General features: G+C 51.0%; 1 protein-coding gene across 2 annotated transcripts; it reads left to right on the plus strand.

Moving 5' to 3' along the window:
* The first annotated feature begins 217 nt into the window (after window positions 1–217).
* On the plus strand, window positions 218–19601 carry SALL4 (spalt like transcription factor 4). 2 transcript variants are annotated; one of them, XM_030308954.1, is made up of 4 exons: window positions 218–409; window positions 12048–14396; window positions 15518–15798; window positions 19098–19601. In XM_030308954.1, the coding sequence occupies exons 1-4, from the start codon at window positions 280–282 to the stop codon at window positions 19515–19517; spliced, it is 3180 nt and encodes a 1059-aa protein (XP_030164814.1). In that variant the 5' UTR covers window positions 218–279; the 3' UTR covers window positions 19518–19601. The 2 variants fall into 2 exon arrangements, with proteins under 2 accessions (XP_030164814.1, XP_030164815.1); XM_030308955.1 differs by having other exon boundaries at window positions 12048–13067.
* Window positions 19602–19900: the final 299 nt, after the last annotated feature.

Raw genomic sequence — 19900 nt, forward strand, 5'->3', positions numbered from 1 at the left:
CCAGATGAACACGCCTTTGTCGCCTGTAGGGCCGGACTACAAAGCCCAGAATGCCTCGCCCCTCCCTGATCAATGAGGGCTTATTTAAATGATCTCTGAGGTCTTGGACCCAGGCCAATCAGCTGTCAGGGCTCATGATAAATCGCAATGCATTATTGATAATAATAATTACTGGGACATGCGCGTTCTGGCCGAAGGGGGGTAAATTTCCTAACTCCAGGAATTTGTGGCGGAGTGGGCAAATTACCGCGGCTCTCCAGGCGGCCCGATGCTCGCACCATGTCGAGGCGCAAGCAGGCGAAACCCCAGCATATCAACTCCGAGGAGGACCAGGGCGAGCAGCTGCCGCAGCGGCCGGCCGCGGAGTTTGCAGATGCGGCCCCAGCGGCGCCGGCGACGGGGGAGCCGGGTGAGTGGGGCTGGGGGCGCGCACCGGGGGCGTGCAGTTTCCCGGACGTTCGTGGGACCCTCCAAGGCGCGAGCTTCGGGGAGCCAGCGGCTTCTAGCGCAGATTCTGGAACCAAGATCTGGGGGCTCGCTCCTAGAGAAGTCACCCTCATCCCCCCCCCCACCCCCGCCCTTGTTCATTTTACACTTTTACCGCGTCCCTCTCGTGTAAGTTTCACCCCCCCAGGTCGGCTCCTCTTGTAAGATTGACCCCCCCCCCACCCCCTCTTGTCCCTCTTATTCCTGAAAGGTTCCCTTCTCATTCCTAGCCCCTCTCTTAATTGGTTCCACTCCCCTCGCTAGTAGTAACCTCCCCCCCCCCACTTGTAACTTAGGTTCCCTCCCTCTCGGGCGCCGCTTTTAAAAGAAAGACCCCGAGGGTCCCCACCTTTCCCTTCACCCCTTGGGGGCTTTTCTAGGAGGCTGGAGAAGGGGCACACCCCTAGAAGACCCCCCCCCGGGGGGAGGGCGATCTGTTGCACGCGCCCCTCCCGGGCCCAGCGGGGGGAGGGGGCGCGACCTCTCCCCACCTCCCGGAGCTGGGGTGCGAGCCACCCGCTCCGTGGAGGGGACTGGAGGGCCCGAGGAGGTGGGGGAGGAGGGCGCGGTATTGCCCCTTTTCAGAATTTACTGAGGGTTTTGGCTTTTTCTCCCTGGGCTTTGCCGCCTGCGGATCTTCGCCCTAACCTTTCGGGGCCTGACCTCCAGCCATCTTTGATTTCCGACTTCCTAAAAATAACCGCGGCGAGCGGGAGGGGTGCAGGCCCCCAGGGGCCGGGGTCGCGGGCGCGCGGCCGCCCCTCTGGGGTGCACCCGCCTGGCGTTTTGCAGGGCTTTTCTGGGGCGCCCGGCTTTCCAGAAGCGCGCCCCAGGGGCCAGAGGGGAGAGGTCGGGCCAGGACTGGGCGGTCGCGGCCAGGGCGAGCTCCCGGGGCTGACCCGCCCCACGCTTCCGCGGCGAGCGTCTCCGGGGTCGGGAGGCGTTCGGGACCCCAGCCCCGCCGGGAGCGGCCGGGCAGACTCCCCTCCTCCTAGCCACTTAACCGAGGCGGTTGTAGGAGCGAGTCGATTTCCCACTATCGCCCCTCCGTCCTGGCCCGCCAAATTGTCGCCTGATAAGTTTCTAGCGTACGCGTGGGGGAGGGGGCGTCGTAAACCTCCTCTTGGGCCTTGTGGGTCGCTTCCCTTCTGCTCCCCGCCTGCTTTCTAATTTCTCAGCCTCTGATGGGGGTGAGCGCTGCACGCCCAGACGCTCTGAGCCACAATTCCGATGGGAAGGAATTGGCCACCTTCTCTTTTTTTTTTTTTTTCCCGGGAAGGGAATGTAATAACGTTTCCCAAGTTTGTAATAGGTGAATGTAAACCCTTTTTTTTTCCCGCAAATAACATTTTTCCAGGGCAAATTAAAGAGATCGGCTTCACCAGGGGAGGCTGTGCGTTTTCGGGGCGTCTGATGGTCAGGGCTGCGCGCACCCGAGGTCCCAGGAGGATGGACTCTTCTTTGTGCCTCGGGTGGGGGGTGCTGTGGGGGGGGGGAGCATGGAGAGGCTCGTCGCCTGGCCCACCTGGAACAAAAGGGTTAACCCTCCGCCCGCCCGCTTCCTCCCAAGAGGAGGGGCGAGCTCCGGGCTCTGACCCCTCCCCTGGTTCTGCTCTGACCTCCCCATTCTCCTACCCCCTTCATTTTTGGTGGGCGCATGAAAGTGGTGCTTTTCGAGTTGTTTGGCACCTTTGGGGGGGGAGCTTGTTACAGGGTAGCTTCTTAAATGAACCCTGGTTGGAGTTTGCAATCAGTTAACCCGAGCTGGGCTTAGGATCTCTGGCCTGGCTGTGCGCTATCTCCACGATTTGGGAGGGGGTGGGTTCGCTCTTGATCGCTGGGTTGGAGCGGACCGCCGAGTTGCGCGCGGGCGCCCCCTGGAGGCCCGGCTTGGAGCAGCACGCTTTGCTGAGAGGCGGGTCCCCTCGCAGGTACCGGCTCACACCTGATGGGTGGGATGGGTTGGGGGTGGAGATGCAGAGCCCTGGGCTGGGCCAAAGGACGGGCGCCCCCGGGGACTTGAGCCGGTGGCTAGCGCGATCCCTGGCTGTACCTGGCCTTCTTTGCCAAGTCTTTGGAATTCTTGAAAAGAATTCCTCGAGATCCTAGATTGTGTTTGCAGAGGCTCCGGTTGCCAGCATGGGACAGGAGGTAGTGTCCCCAAGCAGTACTTTTTAATGGCTGCATTTTGCATTTGAGCAGCCTGGGTGTATGTACCTATCTGTGTATTATGGATGTGTAACTATACAGATACACGTGTCTGTATAGATCTGTATAGACAGATCTGTGTATATATATATATAAATAGAGACATAGATAGGTATAATTAAAAACAGATTGGGCCGGTCCTGTTTTGCAAGACCAATTGGAGATCCACTTGTAAAGAACGCAGTTCTAGAGGGAGGGAGGAAAATGGAGCTTGGCGATCAATTAGATTAAAAAATCTGCAGGTGGGCAGGGGACTGCGCGCTACATACGGGAAAATTAGCATTTTCTCAAAAGAATTTCGAATGCCCTTTGTGCTAAACTGGATTACAACCACCAACGATTAAGATCCCCAACTTTTCAAACAAGGGCCTACCCCTGGCTGTAATGACTCGGAGGAGAGGGCACTTGGGAGTTCCTATTTTAATTGCGGGAGAGAGGGAAATCTCGTTGATAGTAGCTTGCGTGTTGCAGGCCGACTTTCTGTGCTTGGATCCGAGTTTGCGATAAAGGGTCTCCAACTTGCCCGCAGCCCCTTTTGTTCCGTTAAAAGTAAATTGCACCAGTCGGCACTTGGTCATTTAAGCCTCTGCTAGCTTCCTCATGGGTGAAGAGTTGGGGAGCCATCTTGGGAGACAGAAGATGGGCTTAACACTTCACCTCTTTTTAAATGAAGTTAGGTTTTTGGTAAGGTTTTAGAGATGTGCATTCCTGTCGGGTATAGCTTTCAGCTGTGTAACCTTGAGACCTGCTCGGTTTCTCTGAGCTTTTGGATTTTTTTTCTTCCCTCTCTACAGTGGAGGTAAAGAATCCTGTTCAGATAATTTCAACTACAAAGACCCAACTGTGTGCTGGGAATGTGATGAGTAATTAGTTTTGTTCACAATAACCATGTTTTCCATTGTATTTACTTACCGTGTCAAGATGGGTACGAGCTAATTGAGAGTCTGCCGCCTACCAGGCTGGGGACCTCAAGTACATTATCTGTAATTCTCATTTTTACTCGTTTTGAGTAAACAGCAGCTCCCAGTTGAAATGGCATGCTCACGGTGGGTTTTAGCCACGCTCGGAATCCAAGGGACTGTTTTATCATGGTCTGACTCGGATTGGTGATGGGATGGGGTTTTCTATCAGTCCCTTTGATGAGGAAGCCACGATGAGTGTTTAATGTTTGAGATGTGCCTTTTTGGACTTTACATTAAGGGATCCTTGGGAAGAGAGTTCGAAATAAAGCAGCGTTTGCATCTCACGCTCTGGGCCTTCTTGCCCTGGAAAAATGATGGGAAGAGTTCAGCAAGTTCTCCTTTTCATCAGCCCTTAACCTGTTGTACTTGTGATTCTTGAGAGAAAGCATCCGAACCGTTTTAAAAGACTCTGAATCCAGACAAGCTGCGCATCTCCAGTCGCCACCATCCTTTTTTTTTTTTTTTTTTCTTCCTCCCAAATGAATTTCACGTCTAGGTCAGTCTTTGTTCTGGAGGGGCTCTGTGGAAGGGGACAATAAAAGCCCCTGCCTGCATGGAGTTTACAAGTTTGCCTAAAAGATGAGCTCCAGTTGAGGGAAAAGGGGGACATATCTCTTCATGTAAATAGCCAAACTCAGACGCTTTACCAGCGATTATAGCCTTCTTTGGTTCTTTGACTGTTTTTTTCCCTTTTCAGCAGAGCCCCTGAATTTTGATCCAAGACTGTTTGGAACAAGTTTTTAGCTCTTAATCAAGTAGAACTTAATTATAGCTCTAATTTGCCAACTATGAATTGAATTAAAGCCGTGTTACTGAAGCGTTTCTCTCTGATTGCTGAATTGAGATGTAAAACTAAACTGGTAAACGGGCACTTTCAACTGGTTCAAAGAACGTCTCCATTTCCTTTTGTTTTTTGGTAAGCAATTATCCTGTGGGTGGGGGAGGGTGGAAGATAGTGTATACTTCAGATAATCTACTCATTGTGGTTCTTTTAATATAGGAATGGGGGAAAAAGATAAGCTTGAGTCCTAATGCTTTGCTCAAGATTATGGAGGTTTTATTTTTGAAGCATTTTCAAGTCTGCAGAATGTGATTGGCTTCTAGTAGATGAGCTTTTCTCCTATACAATAGTAAGAGTATTTTCTATCCATTTGGCAGTGATTGAATCTAGGACCCCTGCTGGGTTTACTGCATTCTTCCAACTTATTGGATAACTAGATGCTGAGAGATAACATTCCTAAAATTCGGAGTGGGGGTGGGGGGGGGGATGGAAGAACTGGTTGCTGGGTAATCTCTCTGAACTTTGCTTTTTTCCTTTTGGGAAGGGTTAACGCGCGCATACCCAGCAGTTGTTCATAACCGAGCCCTCTTAACGCTCTGGCGAATACGGATTCGGTTATTTGCCGGTGGTGGTCTGGATGTGGAAGCACTTTTTACCGCACAGGCATTCAGAGCTGCTGTTTTAAGACCCAAGTGGGATGTTGCTGGTAATGCATGGACGCTGCAGAGGAGGCCAGCCTGTGTATACAGTGAAGGCAAGCTGGTATTCAGGCTGTAAATCACTCTTGGAAACGGTTAGCTCCTTGGGGGGAGGCTTAACCTTTTTTGTGCCGTAGACCCCTTCTCAACAGAATGTATTTCACTGCAAAAAATAAAGGGCCTAGAAGTACCAAGGAAACTACCTGGAAATAGAGTTCTCAAGAACATTTGTGATGTCATAACATGTGCTTCTTTATGAACACATTAAGTAAGATTAGCACAGCTGGTCAGGTAACTACCAGAATTTTCAGTCCTGCAACAGCATTAATATCATAGGAAGATACCTGTTTTCTGTTGATGAAGTTACAAGTTCTGCAAATACCACTGTGGTATGTTCTCTACATTTATAATGGAAAGAGATGTTAAATTTTAGTTCGGATTAGTGAAAATAAAGATCTCATTTTTTTTCCCTTAGTTAATTTCATGGACTCCAGTTAATTTTTTTTTTTTTACATTTATTTATTTTTGAGACTGAGAGAGACAGAGCGCAAGTGGGGGAGAGACAGAGATAGAAGGAGATACGGAATCCGAAGCAGGCTCCAGGCTCTGAGCTGTCAGCACAGAGCCAGATGTGGGGCTCGAACTCACAAACCGCCAGATCATGACCTGAGCTGAAGTTGGACGCTTAACCGCCTGAGCCACCCAGGCGCCCCTCATGGACTCCAGTTTAAGAATGCTGGTTTACAACCTGTTTTCAGTGAGGGAATATTGTCCCCAAGAGGGGGGGGTGAACATTTCTTGGGAGGGGGGCAGAAAATGTGATTACAGTGGTTTGTGGCCTTTGGGGAAGGCCCATGGTGCATAAACACATACAATATATTTGTGGCATTAAAATTTAATGGGCGGGGGGAGCCATGATTAGGAAAGAAGCTTTAGAAGCCTCCATAGAAGGATGGAATGAAGGTTTGAGAAATAAATGACACCACTAAGTTTAGTGCCCTTGTAAATAGTATTTAAGAATCCAATCCCTAGTCGTCGTCTTCTGGTTAGTCTGTTACCCTGGGCCACCTAATTATGTCTGCTCGTGCCTCAGTTTCCACATCTGCGAACTGGGCACAAAGATGCTTGTTTATGTGGCTGCAAAGATGGAGTTAAGATGCACGTATTTTGTTGTTTGTGGAAGGTGGTGGTCGTTTTCTTTTGCAAAGTGGAATGGGCGTTCTCGCGTGGGCTTTATTGGGAATTTCCAGGAGTTAGAATTGTTTGAGTCCAAGGGTAGGACGTGCTAATTAAAAAAAAATTTTTTTTTAATGTTTATTCATTTTTGAGAGACAGACAGTGTGAGGTGGGGAGGGGCAGAGAGAGAGGGAGACCCAGAATCCAAAGCAGGCTCCAGGCTCTGAGCTGTCAGCACAGAGCCCGACGCGGGGCTCAAACTCCCGAACCGGGAGATCGTGACCTGAGCCAAAGTCAGACACTTAACTGACTGAGCCACGCAGGCGCCCCCTATCTTAAAATTTTTTTTTAATGTTTATTTTTGACAGAGAGAGAGACAGACAGAGCATGAGCGGGGGAGGGGCAGAGAGAGAGGGAGACCCAGAATCCAAAGCAGGCTCCAGGCTCTGAGCTGTCAGCACAGAGCCCGACGCAGGGCTTGAACCCACGAACCGCGAGATCATGACCTGAGCTGAAGTCAGACGCTCAACCAACTGAGCCACCCAGGCACCCCAGGGACATGCTAATCTAAAAGAAACCATAGTATAAAAGCATATATTGAAAATTTTTCTCTTCTACCCTCAATCTTCAGGCCCATACTCTAAGACCTAGAAAGCAGCCTCAGTTTCTTTTCAGAAAATTTCCAGGTACAAATTTATATCTCTACCCACAAACCCAGATGAGACCACACATAGATACACATCCCATCCTCTATCTGTTTTTCCTCCCCTTGAAATCAATCTCAGGCATTTGTCCTGAAGCAGCACATATAACATAGATCTGCTTTTATTTTTGTAGGGACCAAGTGCCCCCTGCCTTTTTCTTTCTGTAGCCTGGTTTATTTAACCAGAACCTTACTGCCTGACCAGGGTGCGTCCGTTTTTGTTTTTGCTGTTTGTTAATATGGGAAATGTATCCTTGTGTTATACAGAGTAAGTTCCTCACAAAGATTCATGCTAACATGATGTAGCCCAGAGTTCTGGAGGAGCTGTCCATATGTACGCACCTGCCAACATCCCGTATTTCCCGCCAAGAGAAACTTTTTAAAAAGTTCTTTTTCAAGTTCTTGACACATAATTGCCAGGATTGCTTTTAAGAGTGCCGCTTAACATCCTCACAAACACCTTATTTCAAGTCTTAGGAAAGTGTGGAGATAGATACTATATTCTGGGAATTGACGCGCGCGCGCGTGTGTGTGTGTGTGTGTGTGTGTGTGTGTCTGCGCGCGCGCGCGCGTGTGTGTTTCCAAATATTTTTAACTTGATTCTTGGGCTGTGACTGATGGGGAACCAGTATTAGGGCTGTAAGGAAGGAGGTACCTGTTGGGCTCCACCTGGACATAGCAGGAGTATGTTGTGTCCTAACTTATTTTTATTTATTGATTTATTTTAATTTTTTTTAATGTGTATTTTTGAGAGCGAGACAGAGCGTGAGCAGGGGAGGGGCAGGGGGAGAGAGAGACAGACAGACAGAAGGAGACAAAGAATCCTAAGCAGGCTTCTGGCTCCCAGCTGTCAGCACAGAGCCAGACGCAGGGCTCAAACGCAAGATCTTGACCTGAGCGGAAGTCAAGACACTTAATAGACTGATCCAGCCGCCCTATACATTGTGTCCTAACTTTTAAAGTGGCTTCGGGGGGAGGTGGGGGGGGGGTAGAAAGATGGCAGCAGGTGTCCTAGTCTCCTTTCCCTCTTGCCAACCTGACCCTCAGGCTTTTCTTGTCCTCCCTAGGGGGTCTTTGAGAGGAAATAGAGTTGCAGTCTCAACAGAAGAAACATATTATGGTAGGAAGGGTAGGAACGAGGGAGGATCTGGGCGCTGCATGCCTGGGTTTTAATATTGGCCCTGCAGTTTATCAAATGTATTACTTTGGGCAAATCAAGGTCTCCTGTGCCTCAGTTTCCCCCTCTGTTACATAGACTAGCCCCTACCTCATAGAGTTGTTAATAATATGTACATTGTTTAGAATCACACCTAGATGGGGCACCAGGGTGGCTCAGGGAGCCCTAAGTCCGTCTTTGCGTTGACAGCCCAGAGCCTGCTTGGGATTTGCTCTCCCTGTCTCTCTGCCCCTCCCATGCTCTTGCTTGCTCGCTCGCTCTCGCTCTCTCTTTCTCTCTGTGTGTCTTACAAAATAAACTTTAAAAACAGAATTATGAGGCTCCTGGGTGGCTCAGTGGGTTGAGCGTCCAACTTCAGCCCAGGTCATGATCTCCCGGTTCATGAGTTCGAGCCCCGAGTCAGGTTCTGCGCTGACAGCTCGGAGCCTGGAGCCTGCTTCGGATTCTGGGTCTCCCTCTCCCTCTGCCCCTCCCCTGCTCGTGTTCTGTCTCAAAAATAAATTAAAACTTTTTTTAAAAGTTTTAAAAAATAAAAAAAGAATTCTGCCTGGCACACAGTAAGTGCTCAAAAGCTATTTATGACTATTTTCATCTGTAAATGGGGCCAGTATTTAATAGGCTTGTGTGATATACATATGGGGCACCTAGAGGTCCCTAGTCCGAACTGTAGTGCAGGACATAAGCCCCATTTGCGAGCTCTCCCCCGCCTTGCACACAGTAGGGAGTGGGAACTGTTAGTGACTTAGGCTTTAGATGACCATTTTTCTACGTCTTGTTCTCCCACAGACCTAGTTGCCCTGCTAACCATTTGAGCCATTAGAGATAAATATGGAGAAACTAATGTTCCCTGAACACCTGCCACGTCTGCACTTTCCCCACATCCCATCCAGGGTGGTGCCCCAGGCACATTAGTGGGTACTTGACTCATTTGTTAAAGTAATCACTTCACTTAACCCAGACACATCTACCTTATGAGGGTGTCATGATTATGCATGTTTCAGGCAAATTCTGAGGGGGAAGGCTACCATATCACACCTGTTTACAGGCGAATGCTGCTGGATCAGCCCTAACCTGATTTCCCTTCCCTGGCCAGACCTGTTTATGGTGGTTGGCTCTTTCTCCCTGCCCGCCCCCCCCCCCCCAACCCATACACACCTTGCAAAACTTCCTATTACTGGGTCTAAAATTCATAAAGATTAGTCTACCTTACATAAATTTTAAAAGAGAAATAAGCTTTTTCAAGATGAACTCCTGTTTCATACTGTGGGCCTCCTGTCAAAACCCCATGGTTTTAGGGAGTGTAATCACCCAAGGAGTTGAGAAGCAAAATAAATTAGTTTGCTTTAAGCAACAGGAATTGAACGGGGCACCTGGGTGGCTCAGTAGGTTAAGCTGTTTGGCATTAGCTCAGGTCATGATTGTGAGTTTGAGCTGGGCTCAAACTGAGTGGGGCTCTGGAACCTGCTTCAAATTCTGATTCCCTCTCTCTCTGCCCCCCCCCCCCCCCCCGCTCATGCACTCTCTCTCTGTCAACAATAAATAAACATTAAAAAAATTTTTTTTTAATTAAAAAAAAGAAGCAACAATTTATTTAAAAGTAATGTGTATCGGGGCTCCTGGGTGGCTCAGTTGGTTGAGTGTCCGACTTCGGCTCAGGTCATGATCTCGCGGTCCGTGAGTTCGAGCCCCACGTCGGGCTCTGTGCTGACAGCTCAGAGCCTGGAACCTGTTTCAGATTCTGTGTCTCCCTCTCTCTGACCCTCCCCTGCTCATGCTCTGTCTCTCTCACTGTCAAAAATAAATAAACATTAAAAAATTTAAAAGTAACATGTGTCTTTCTTGGCCTTTCCTCCACACATCGGTACATTTGAAACAGGTTTTCAACAAAAATGGTCACGTTTTACATACTGTTCTGCAGCCCGTTTCTTTCACCTAACTTCTGTCTCCATGTCAGAGCGTACAGAAGTTAATGCAGTTTTTGGTCTATGAGTGGATCAAAATTTACTTTTGCTGCTGTAAACGTTGCTTTAAAAAAATCCCTACTTATATGGATCTTTGTATATTTGTGCAATTATTTGTGCGATTTAGATCTGTATGCCTAGAGTTGGCTGGCTCCGAGGTATACTGCCTCTGTGACTAATTAGTTGGCGGGGGGGGGGGTATACATAGACTAGGATAGCCAGGAAATGAGAGCAAGTAGTTTACTCTCAGGACCCAGGCATCCAGATAAAGCAGTCCCAACATGGGCGCTTTATTTATTTTTTAATATTTTTATTTATTTTTGAAAGATACAGACAGCATGAGCGGGGGAAGGGCAGAGAGCGAGGGAGACAGAATCCGAAGCAGGCTCCAGGCTCCGAGCTGTCAGCACAGAGCTCAACATGGGGCTCGAACTCATGAACCGCGAGATTACAACCTGAGCGGGAGTGGGATGCTTAACTGACTAAGCCACCCAGGCGCCCCCAAGACGGGCATTTGAATGTGCAGGCTGTCATTAACCCCGAAGGGAATAGTGCCTAATTACAAAAGAAATATGCGCACACACACACACACACACACACACGGAAATCCACAGGCCAATCCTTTTTAGGAATGTAACTGTCCAGAATTGATCCTATGCATGTAATTCCAGGTATATAACAGTAGTAGAAGTTGCAAGTTCAGGGAGAGGCGTGAAACCCTTCGTTCCCCTCCCCTCTTCTCATTCTGGGGCTTCTCTCATCTGTGAGGTCGTTGAAGTCTTTATCTATCGTCATGCCTTCCTTGAACATGAAAGCATTTCTGGGAATATCTGCTTGGCCTTCCTCGTCTAAATGTACTGTTTAGACAGCGTGCTGTCTCCGTATTTTCGGTGAATTAGGCACTGCGGTCGTTGTTGGCATCTTGGAAGTGGGGAGGTGCACTGGTCACACTGAATGAGTGATTTACTGCAGTTTCGCTTTCGGTGGCCCCAGGATGGGGATGAGCACCTGTGATTTGAGCAGGTCTCCAATGTCATTTGTGTTGACGGCATGAAATTCACTTGCCTTTACAGGCAGACCCCGAGTAGAGTGCAGAGCTCTAAGGGTTTTACCTTAATAATAAATTGTGAGTTTCCTACGGTTGCCATAACAAATTGCTACAAATTGGATGGCTTAAAGCAAAAGAAATTTAGGCCCCTGGGCGGCTTGGGCAGTTAAGCGTCCGACTTCAGCTGGTGAGTTCGAGCCCTGTGTCGGGCTCCGTGCTGACAGCTCGGAGCCTGGAGCCTGCTTCGGATTCTGTGTCTCCCTCTCTCTCTGCCCTGCCCATCTCGAGCTCTGTCTCTCTCAAAAATAAGTAAACATTAAAAGAAAATTAAAAAAAAAAAAATCCAAAAACAAAACACAGAAATTTAGTCTAACCTTCCTGGAGGCTAGACATCCAACATTGAGCTATCAGTGGGGTCAGTCCCTTCTGGAGACTCTGAGGAAGAAGCCATTCCAGGCCTCCTTTCTACCTTCTGATGGTTTCCCACAATCCTGGCTTAGGGCCACATAAGTCTTTCACGTGGCTTTTATTCTGTTTCGTCTCTTTCCCCTATCTCTTTAAGGACACCCGGGCATCGGGTTAGGGACTCACCCCAATTGCATCTGCAAAGACCCTATTCCGAATCAGGTCATGTGCACAGGTATTGGGTATAATGACTGGGATGTATTTTTTGGGGGGGGGGTATCACAATTCAACCCCCTGCATAAGTTCCCTTTTACAGTCTCCTGCTTGTGGGGACGGGACCCAGGTTGCGGAGGCCTCTGCGTTGTGAGCTGTGGTTTTTGCCTAGAAGTCGCCCCGCCTCCTTTCTCGGGCAGAATTCTTAGCTTTTTCTCTCTTGTCCCAGGTGCTCCAATGAACCACCCAGGGAGTGGCAATGACGTCAGCAGGGCTGGGGTGTCAGGGAAGAGGCCTCGTCGGGAGGAGACTCACGTCTGCGAGAAATGCTGCGCGGAGTTCTTCAGCCTCTCCGAGTTCTTGGAACACAAGAAAAGTTGCACTAAAAATCCCCCCGTCCTCATCATGCACGACGGCGAGGGGCCGGTGCCTTCGGAAGACTTCTCCGGGGCGGTGCTGGGCCACCAGCCGCACAGTCCAAGCAGTAAGGACGGTCCCAGGGAGGATGGCGGCGGCCCGGGGGACACGAAGGAGAAGCTGGGGGCCGAGTCCGTCGTGTTCTTGAAGACTGAGACGGCCCCGCCGCCCGCGTCCCAGGACGTGAGCTGTCTGCCCAAAGGCAAGGTGGCCAGCACCAACGTCACCCTCCAGGCCCTGCGGGGCACCAGGGTGGCCGTGAATCAGCGGAGCGTCGAGGCGCCGCCGGCCCCCGTGCCCGGCGCCAGCAGCATCCCGTGGGTCCTCGAGCAGATCCTGTGCCTCCAACAGCAGCAGCTACAGCAGATCCAGCTCACGGAGCAGATCCGCGTTCAGGTGAACACGTGGGCCTCCCACGCCCTCCACTCCGGCGTGGCGGGGGCCGACACCCTCAAGACCTTGGGCAGCCACGTGTCCCAGCAGGTGTCTGCGGCCGTGGCCTTGCTGAGCCAGAAAGCCGCGGGCCAGGGCCTGGCTCTGGACGCCTTGAAACAGGCCAAGCTACCTCACGCGCACGTCCCCGCCGCGAGCGGCTCCGTGTCCCAGGGGCTGGCGCCCTTCGCCCTGAAGCCGGACGGGACGAGGGTCCTGCCCAACGTCGTGTCGCGCCTTCCCGGCGCCCTGCTACCTCAGGCCCCCGGCTCTGTGCTCTTCCCGAGCCCTTTCTCCACCGTGGCGTTAGACCCGTCCAAGAAGGGGAAGGGGAAGCCCCCGAACGTGTCCCCGGTGGAGGTCAAGCCCAAAGACGAGGCCGTCCTCTGCAAGCACAAGTGTAAGTACTGTAGCAAGGTTTTTGGGACCGATAGCTCCTTGCAGATCCACCTGCGCTCCCACACCGGCGAGAGACCCTTCGTGTGCTCTGTCTGCGGCCACCGCTTCACCACCAAGGGCAACCTCAAGGTGCACTTTCATCGGCATCCCCAGGTGAAGGCGAACCCCCAGCTGTTTGCCGAGTTCCACGACAAAATGGTGGCGGGCAATGGCATCCCCCATGCGCTCTCTGCACCGGTCCCCGTAGACGAATCGAGCCTCTCGTTAGACAGCAAGCCCGTCCTCGTGTCAGGGACCCCCAGTGCAGGGCTACCTCAGAGTCTCTCTGCGGGGACTAACCCCAAGGACCTCGCGGGCGGCCCCCCGCCCGGCGACCTGCAGCCCGGGCCTTCTCCAGAGGGCGGGGATGGCTCCCTGCTGCTCTCCGGGCTGGGGCCGCACCACAGTTCCCCCAGGGTCGGTGGCTTCCAAGGGAGCGGGACGCCCGAGCCGGGCTCGGAGACCCTGAAGCTGCAGCGGCTGGTGGAGAACATCGACAAGGCCACCGCCGAGCCCAACGAGTGTCTCATCTGCCACCGGGTCCTGAGCTGCCAGAGCTCCCTCAAGATGCATTACCGCACCCACACCGGGGAGCGGCCGTTCCAGTGCAAGATCTGCGGTCGGGCCTTCTCCACCAAGGGCAACCTGAAGACGCACCTCGGGGTGCACCGGACCAACACGTCCGCCAAGACGCAGCATTCGTGCCCCATCTGCCAGAGGAAGTTCACCAACGCGGTCCTGCTGCAGCAGCACATCCGGATGCACATGGGCGGCCAGATTCCCAACACGCCGCTGCCCGAGAATCCCTGTGACTTCGCGGGCCCCGAGCCAGTGATGGTCAGCGAAGACGGCGGTGCGGGGGCCGTCTGTCACGACGATCTCATCGAAAACATCGACGTCGACGAGCTCGGCCCCCCGGAGGCCCCCGGTGGTAGCTCCTTGAAGGTCCCGCTGCCCCTCCCCAGCGGGCAGGCCGCGTCCCCCACCCTGGGGTTCGCCGTGACGGCTTCCCTAGACGCCCCCCCCGGGAAGGCGGGCCCCGCTCCCCTCGTCCTGCAGCGGCAAAGCAGCAGAGAAAACGGTTCGGTGGAGAGTGACGGCTTGACCAACGACTCGTCCTCCTCGGTGATGGGAGACCAGGAGTACCAGAGCCGAAGTCCGGACGTCCTGGAGACCACGTCCTTCCAGGCGCTGTCCCCCGCCAATAGCCAGGCAGAAAGCATCAAGTCCAGATCGCCCGACGCCGGTGGCAAAGCAGACAGCGCCGAGAACGGCCGCGCTGAGATGGAAGGTGATAGAGCTTTGGATTTCGCTTAGGTCCATTTTGGGCACGAGGTCATCCCACAGGAACCCGGGTCGAACGTCACAAACGGACAGTGTGATCTTTGCAAAGCAGCTCTCCCTCGTTAGGGCAGTTAGCCTCTCTGGGTAGAGGGAGATAATAACTCCCCCCCCCCCCCCCCCCCCCCCCGTCCTAGTACTCACATCGTGTTCTTTGCGGTGGTTAATGCGCACGGGGGATGGACAGCAGGCTTGTTGGTCTTTGCTTCTGTGTGTGTGTGAGCCCTGGGGAGACACTTGGGTAATCTTCGGGAAGTGCTCCGGGAGGAGAATGTGTGCAAAAGTGGGCGCACGCCTTCTTGGCCACCGAGATGAGTCCTAGGTCTTGCTTCTGAGGTCCCGCTCCCTAATGTAAGGTCCGCAGGTTAATAAATGTTGACAGGGAGAGAAAGAATCTAACCCATTATAAACGCACACGTAAATCGTGGGGTACCTGTTGGTGTCGTTAATACTTGTCTTTAAGTAGTAGTCTCTCGGGGCGCCTGGGTGGCTCGGTCGGTTAAGCGTCCGACTTCGGCTCAGGTCATGATCTCACGGTCCGTGAGTTCGAGCCCCGCGTCAGGCTCTGTGCTGACGGCTCAGAGCCTGGAGCCTGTTTCCGATTCTGTGTCTCCCTCTCTCTCTGCCCCTCCCCTGTTCATGCTCTGTCTCTCTCCGTCTCAAAAATAAATAAACGTTAAAAAAAAAATTTTTTTTTTTTTAAGTAGTAGTTTCTCTACACCCAACGTGGGGCTCGAACTGCTGACCCCGAGGCCAAGAGTCGCGTGCTCCACCGACTGAGCCAGCCAGGCGCCCCTTTTAAAGATAAAAACGTCTGATGCAGGAGCTTGAATTTCAGGTGTTTCCTGTCCATACCTCTCTGCCCCAGTGGTGACTTTTCGGAAGCGTTTGAGTTGTCGCTCCCCGAGCAGGTCAACACGCTAAGGAGGAAAAGCCGCCTCCGAGGCACACGATTCCAGAAAGCCGTTTCCTGGCTGTCGATGGGCAGTTGTCATCACAGCTCTTTTTTGGTTTGAGAAGGAATGAGTACGGGATGATAAAGGTCTGGGGTTTCTTTTCTCTGGATACTAGGTCGTAGCAGCCTGCCATCAACATTTATCCGCGCCCAGCCAGCCTATGTGAAAGTCGAAGTCCCTGGCGCGTTTGTTGGACCTGCGACCGTGTCCCCAGGCATGACTCCTTTGCTGGTGGCCCAGCCACGCCGGCAGGCCAAACAGCACGGCTGTGCACGGTGCGGGAAGAACTTCTCCTCGGCGAGCGCCCTTCAGATTCACGAGAGGACTCACACTGGGGAGAAGCCTTTCGTGTGTAACATATGTGGGCGTGCTTTTACCACCAAAGGCAACCTGAAGGTGAGTTTCTTCGGGCTCTCCGCAGGGATGGGGCTAGGCGTTGGCCAGCACAGCTTTGTTGGTGTCCCCCATTCGTGATGAATTCTTCCATTAAGACCAGATGGGATGGGGGTGCCCCGGTGGCTCAGTCGGTTAAGCGTCCGACTTCAGCTCAGGTCGTGATCTCATGGTTCGTGAGTTTGAGCCCCGCGTCGGGCTCTGTGCCGACAGCTCGGAGCCTGGAGCCTGCTTTGGATGCTGTGTCTCCCTCTCTCTCTGCCCCTCCCCTGCTCATGCTCCGTCAAAAATGAATAAACCTTAAAAAATATTAAAAAGACAAAGAGATTAGCAACTTGTGACAAAATCATAAGAATGTTCAACTCGGGGGTGGGGGGGGGACTTTGTTCTTTTCTCAAGTTCTCTGTATCTTTTCAATTGTAAAAGCAGATTTCGCCCCTTTGAAAAGTTTGAAGGCCATCGGATTAGAGAATACCTATTCTTGGGGCGCCCGGGTGGCTCAGTCGGTTGAGCGTCCAACTTAATCATGATCTCTCGGTTCGTGGGTTCAAGCCCCGCGTCAGGCTCTGTGCTGACAGCTCAGGGCCCGGATCCTGCTTCAGATTCTGTGTCTCCCTCTCTGCCCTTCCCCCGCTCATGCTCTGTGTCTCTCTCTCAAAAATAAATAACCATTTAAAAAAAAAAAAAAAAAAGACCAGATGGGATACTATATAGTCCTATCTCCCAGCTGGCTCTTGAAATAATTCATTAGACAGTATATTTTCTCACATCACAACATATCTGAAATTGGGATGCTTCTTATGGTCAGTGCCTGAAATTGGTAACTTTTTTTTTTTTCTCCTAATCTTAGGGGCACAAGGAATAGTGATGCATTTTACAAAGGATGCTGTCTAGGAATAGGACACATGGTCTATTAGAGATGCTCTTGTCTCTTAGTATAAAGTAGTTAGTTACACTTTAGGGTTGTTTTCCCTCCAATATTGGGGCAGACCATGACCTCTTTCAACACTAATCGAGTAGATAGGTAAAATCTAGCCTGGAAACCAGTGATAAATGTCACATAGTATAATGTGTGGAGAAATCATTTATGGGTTTGTGTGTACATCCAGACTTGATGAGCACCCTCTATGTTTTGTTTTCCTAGCCTGCTAGGTTGAAATGAATAGCAGGAGTTAAACATTTATAGGATCCAGTGCCAGTGCAGTTAAAAAGAAAAAAGGCCTCAGGTTATCCGCTGTGCTTTCAAAACTGAGCAGCTGGGTCCTTCCGGAGAAGAGCCTGATATCAATAGGGACAGTCGACCTAAGATTTTACCTGGGGAGCTGGGAAGGAGTCCTTCCCCACATGAGGCCTGAACGTGGCCTGTGTAAGCACAAGGGATGAGAACTGGGGACCTGGGGTTTTCCCTTTTGCCCTGCCTGTGGTTTGTGGGAACCGGGCCTCTGGATCTCTGCCTGTCTCCGATGAGTAGACTAATTGAATTCTTTGTGGTTCAAATAAAGGTTGAAACTTAAAAGTTGACCAAGGAGACCGTATATCATTTAAAAAATGAAACGTACTTATTACAAAAGCAAGCTGTCCTCTTTGATTTATTTTTTAAGTTTGTTTATTTTTGAGAGAGTGCGAACAGGGGAGGGGCGGAGAGAGGGGGAGGCAAGAGGGTCGGAAGGGTGGTTCTGCACGCGGGGCTCGAACTCACGGACCGCGAGATCATGACCTGAGCCAAAGTCGATGGTGCCAGGTGCCCCCAAGCTATATTCTTTTAATTTTTTAGTTGGTGAAAACGACTAGGTAAGGAGCATGAAGTAATTTCATCTCTGATACCACCTTCTAGAAACAGAAAGCTTAAATGACTTCACAGGCCCCGGGATGTGTTTGTTTCTGTTTTCGTTTTGTTGTTGTTTCTCTCTGCACAAGTGGCTTTGGGCAGATGGCTCCTTGTGCCTCAGTTTCCCAGGCAGTTTCCCGTGACTCACTAATGGTAGTGACAACTTCAGAGTGCTCCTAAAGATGAAATGAATTATATTCCTAAATGTTTCAAATTATGCCTGGAACATCTTAACAGCTCGTAGCGATTAAGAGCAGGTCACTTCTGAGCGCACTTGGCCAGATAACTACTAACTTCTCAGGATGTCAGGAAAGCTGAAATGGGGTACCTGAGAAACCTAGTGCCCATCACATTCTCCCCACTCTTTTTTTTTTTTTTTTTTTTTTAAGTTTATCTATTTTGAGAGAGAGAGAGAGACAGTGGGGAAGGAGCAGAGAGAGAGAATCCCAGGCAGGCTCCAAGCTGTCAGCGCAGAGCCTGATGTAGGGCTTGAACCCACAAACTGTGAGATCATGACCTGAGCCGAAATCAAGAGTTGACGCTTGGGGCGCCTGGGTGGCGCAGTCGGTTAAGCGTCCGACTTCAGCCAGGTCACGATCTCGCGGTCCGTGAGTTCGAGCCCCGCGTCGGGCTCTGGGCTGATGGCTCAGAGCCTGGAGCCTGTTTCCGATTCTGTGTCCCCCTCTCTCTCTGCCCCTCGCCCGTTCATGCTCTGTCTCTCTCTGTCCCAAAAAATAAATAAACGTTGAAAAAAAATTAAAAAAAAAAAAAAAAAAAGAGTTGACGCTTAACTGACTGAGCGGCCCAGGCACCCCTCTTCCGACTCTTTTTGAAGGAGCTCAAAGGGAGTTAGAAACTCAAAAGCCAGACTTTTCACTACTCTGGAGTAGTGATGACGATCATTGACGTCCTGTGTATCTGGTCTGTCCGTGCCATCATCAGGGCAGCATCTGTTCTGTTCCAGAGTTATTTTTTAACTCACATTTTTTATTCAGGTAACGGTGGACTCCCGTGCAGTGAGAATTCACAGATCCTTACACGCTCTGCCCAGTTCCCCCAGTGGTAGAATTTCGCGAAAACTATGATGTAACCGATAAGAACCAGGATATTGGCATGGACGGAACCTACTGGTCTCCTAGATTTCCCCCCATTTTATTTGTACTCCACGTGTGTAAGTGTGTTACCTTCTGCACAACTGTGTAGGTTTGTAATTCACAAGTTTTAAATCTAGCACTTGAGAGGATACATAGTGTCCTAGTATTTGAGCCTGACACATAGTAAGGGTTCCTGTAGGAACCCACTGGAACAGTGGGACGGGGACAGAATTGGAGCCTGTAGCCCTGCCTCGCTGGGCTTTACTTGCCTCTAGGCGGGAATGTGGGCCCCTTGTTGCCCGATCCTCTGCTTCCTCCCCTCCCCCACCCCAAGACGAGTCCCCGTTTTGGTGGGAACCTCTCTGTTCCTGTTCCCACAGGTTCACTACATGACGCACGGAGCCAACAACAGTTCTGCACGCCGAGGGAGGAAGCTGGCCATCGAGAACACCATGGCTCTGTTAGGAACTGATGGGAAGAGAGTTCCCGAGATGTTTCCCAAGGAAATCCTGGCCCCTTCGGTGAGCGTGGACCCCGTCGTGTGGAACCAGTACACCACCATGCTCAACGGAGGTCTGGCCATGAAGACCAACGAAATCTCCGTGATCCAGAGTGGCGGCATCCCCACGCTCCCAGTTTCCCTGGGGGCTAGCTCCATTGTGAACAACACCACCATCTCCAAGTTGGACGGCTCCCAGTCTGCCCTCGGTGCCGAAGTGGAAAAACCGGGTGCTGCTGACGGTGTCCCCAAACACCAGTTCCCTCACTTCCTGGAAGAAAACAAGATTGCAGTCAGCTAAGCTCCGGGAGGGATCCCTGGTTGAGGGAGAAATGCAGAGGCAGAATGACCTCCCCACTATACTTCCCCCCCCCCCTTTTTAAAAGAACCCATCCCCTCCTGTTTGTTTTCTTACTGATGTGCAAATGATGTTTACAGTGTGAGATCACAACCTCAGGCAAATCCTACAATCAGATGTTATGCTGCTTTGCAAAAAAAAAAAAATTGAAAAAAAATTGAAAAAAGAAAAATTGAAAAACAAAAAAAACCTAAAAAAGAAAAAATGCATACTAAAACAAAAACAGACTAGAATTTTTTTTTTTTTTTTTAAATTTTGGAAGCGGGTCTTGCAAAGTAGCTTTGTTACTTGCGACAAACTGTATACATAAAACCTTTGTACAACCT

This window comes from Lynx canadensis, chromosome A3 (genome assembly GCF_007474595.2).
Source record: "Lynx canadensis isolate LIC74 chromosome A3, mLynCan4.pri.v2, whole genome shotgun sequence".
Lineage (NCBI taxonomy): Eukaryota > Metazoa > Chordata > Mammalia > Carnivora > Felidae > Lynx > Lynx canadensis.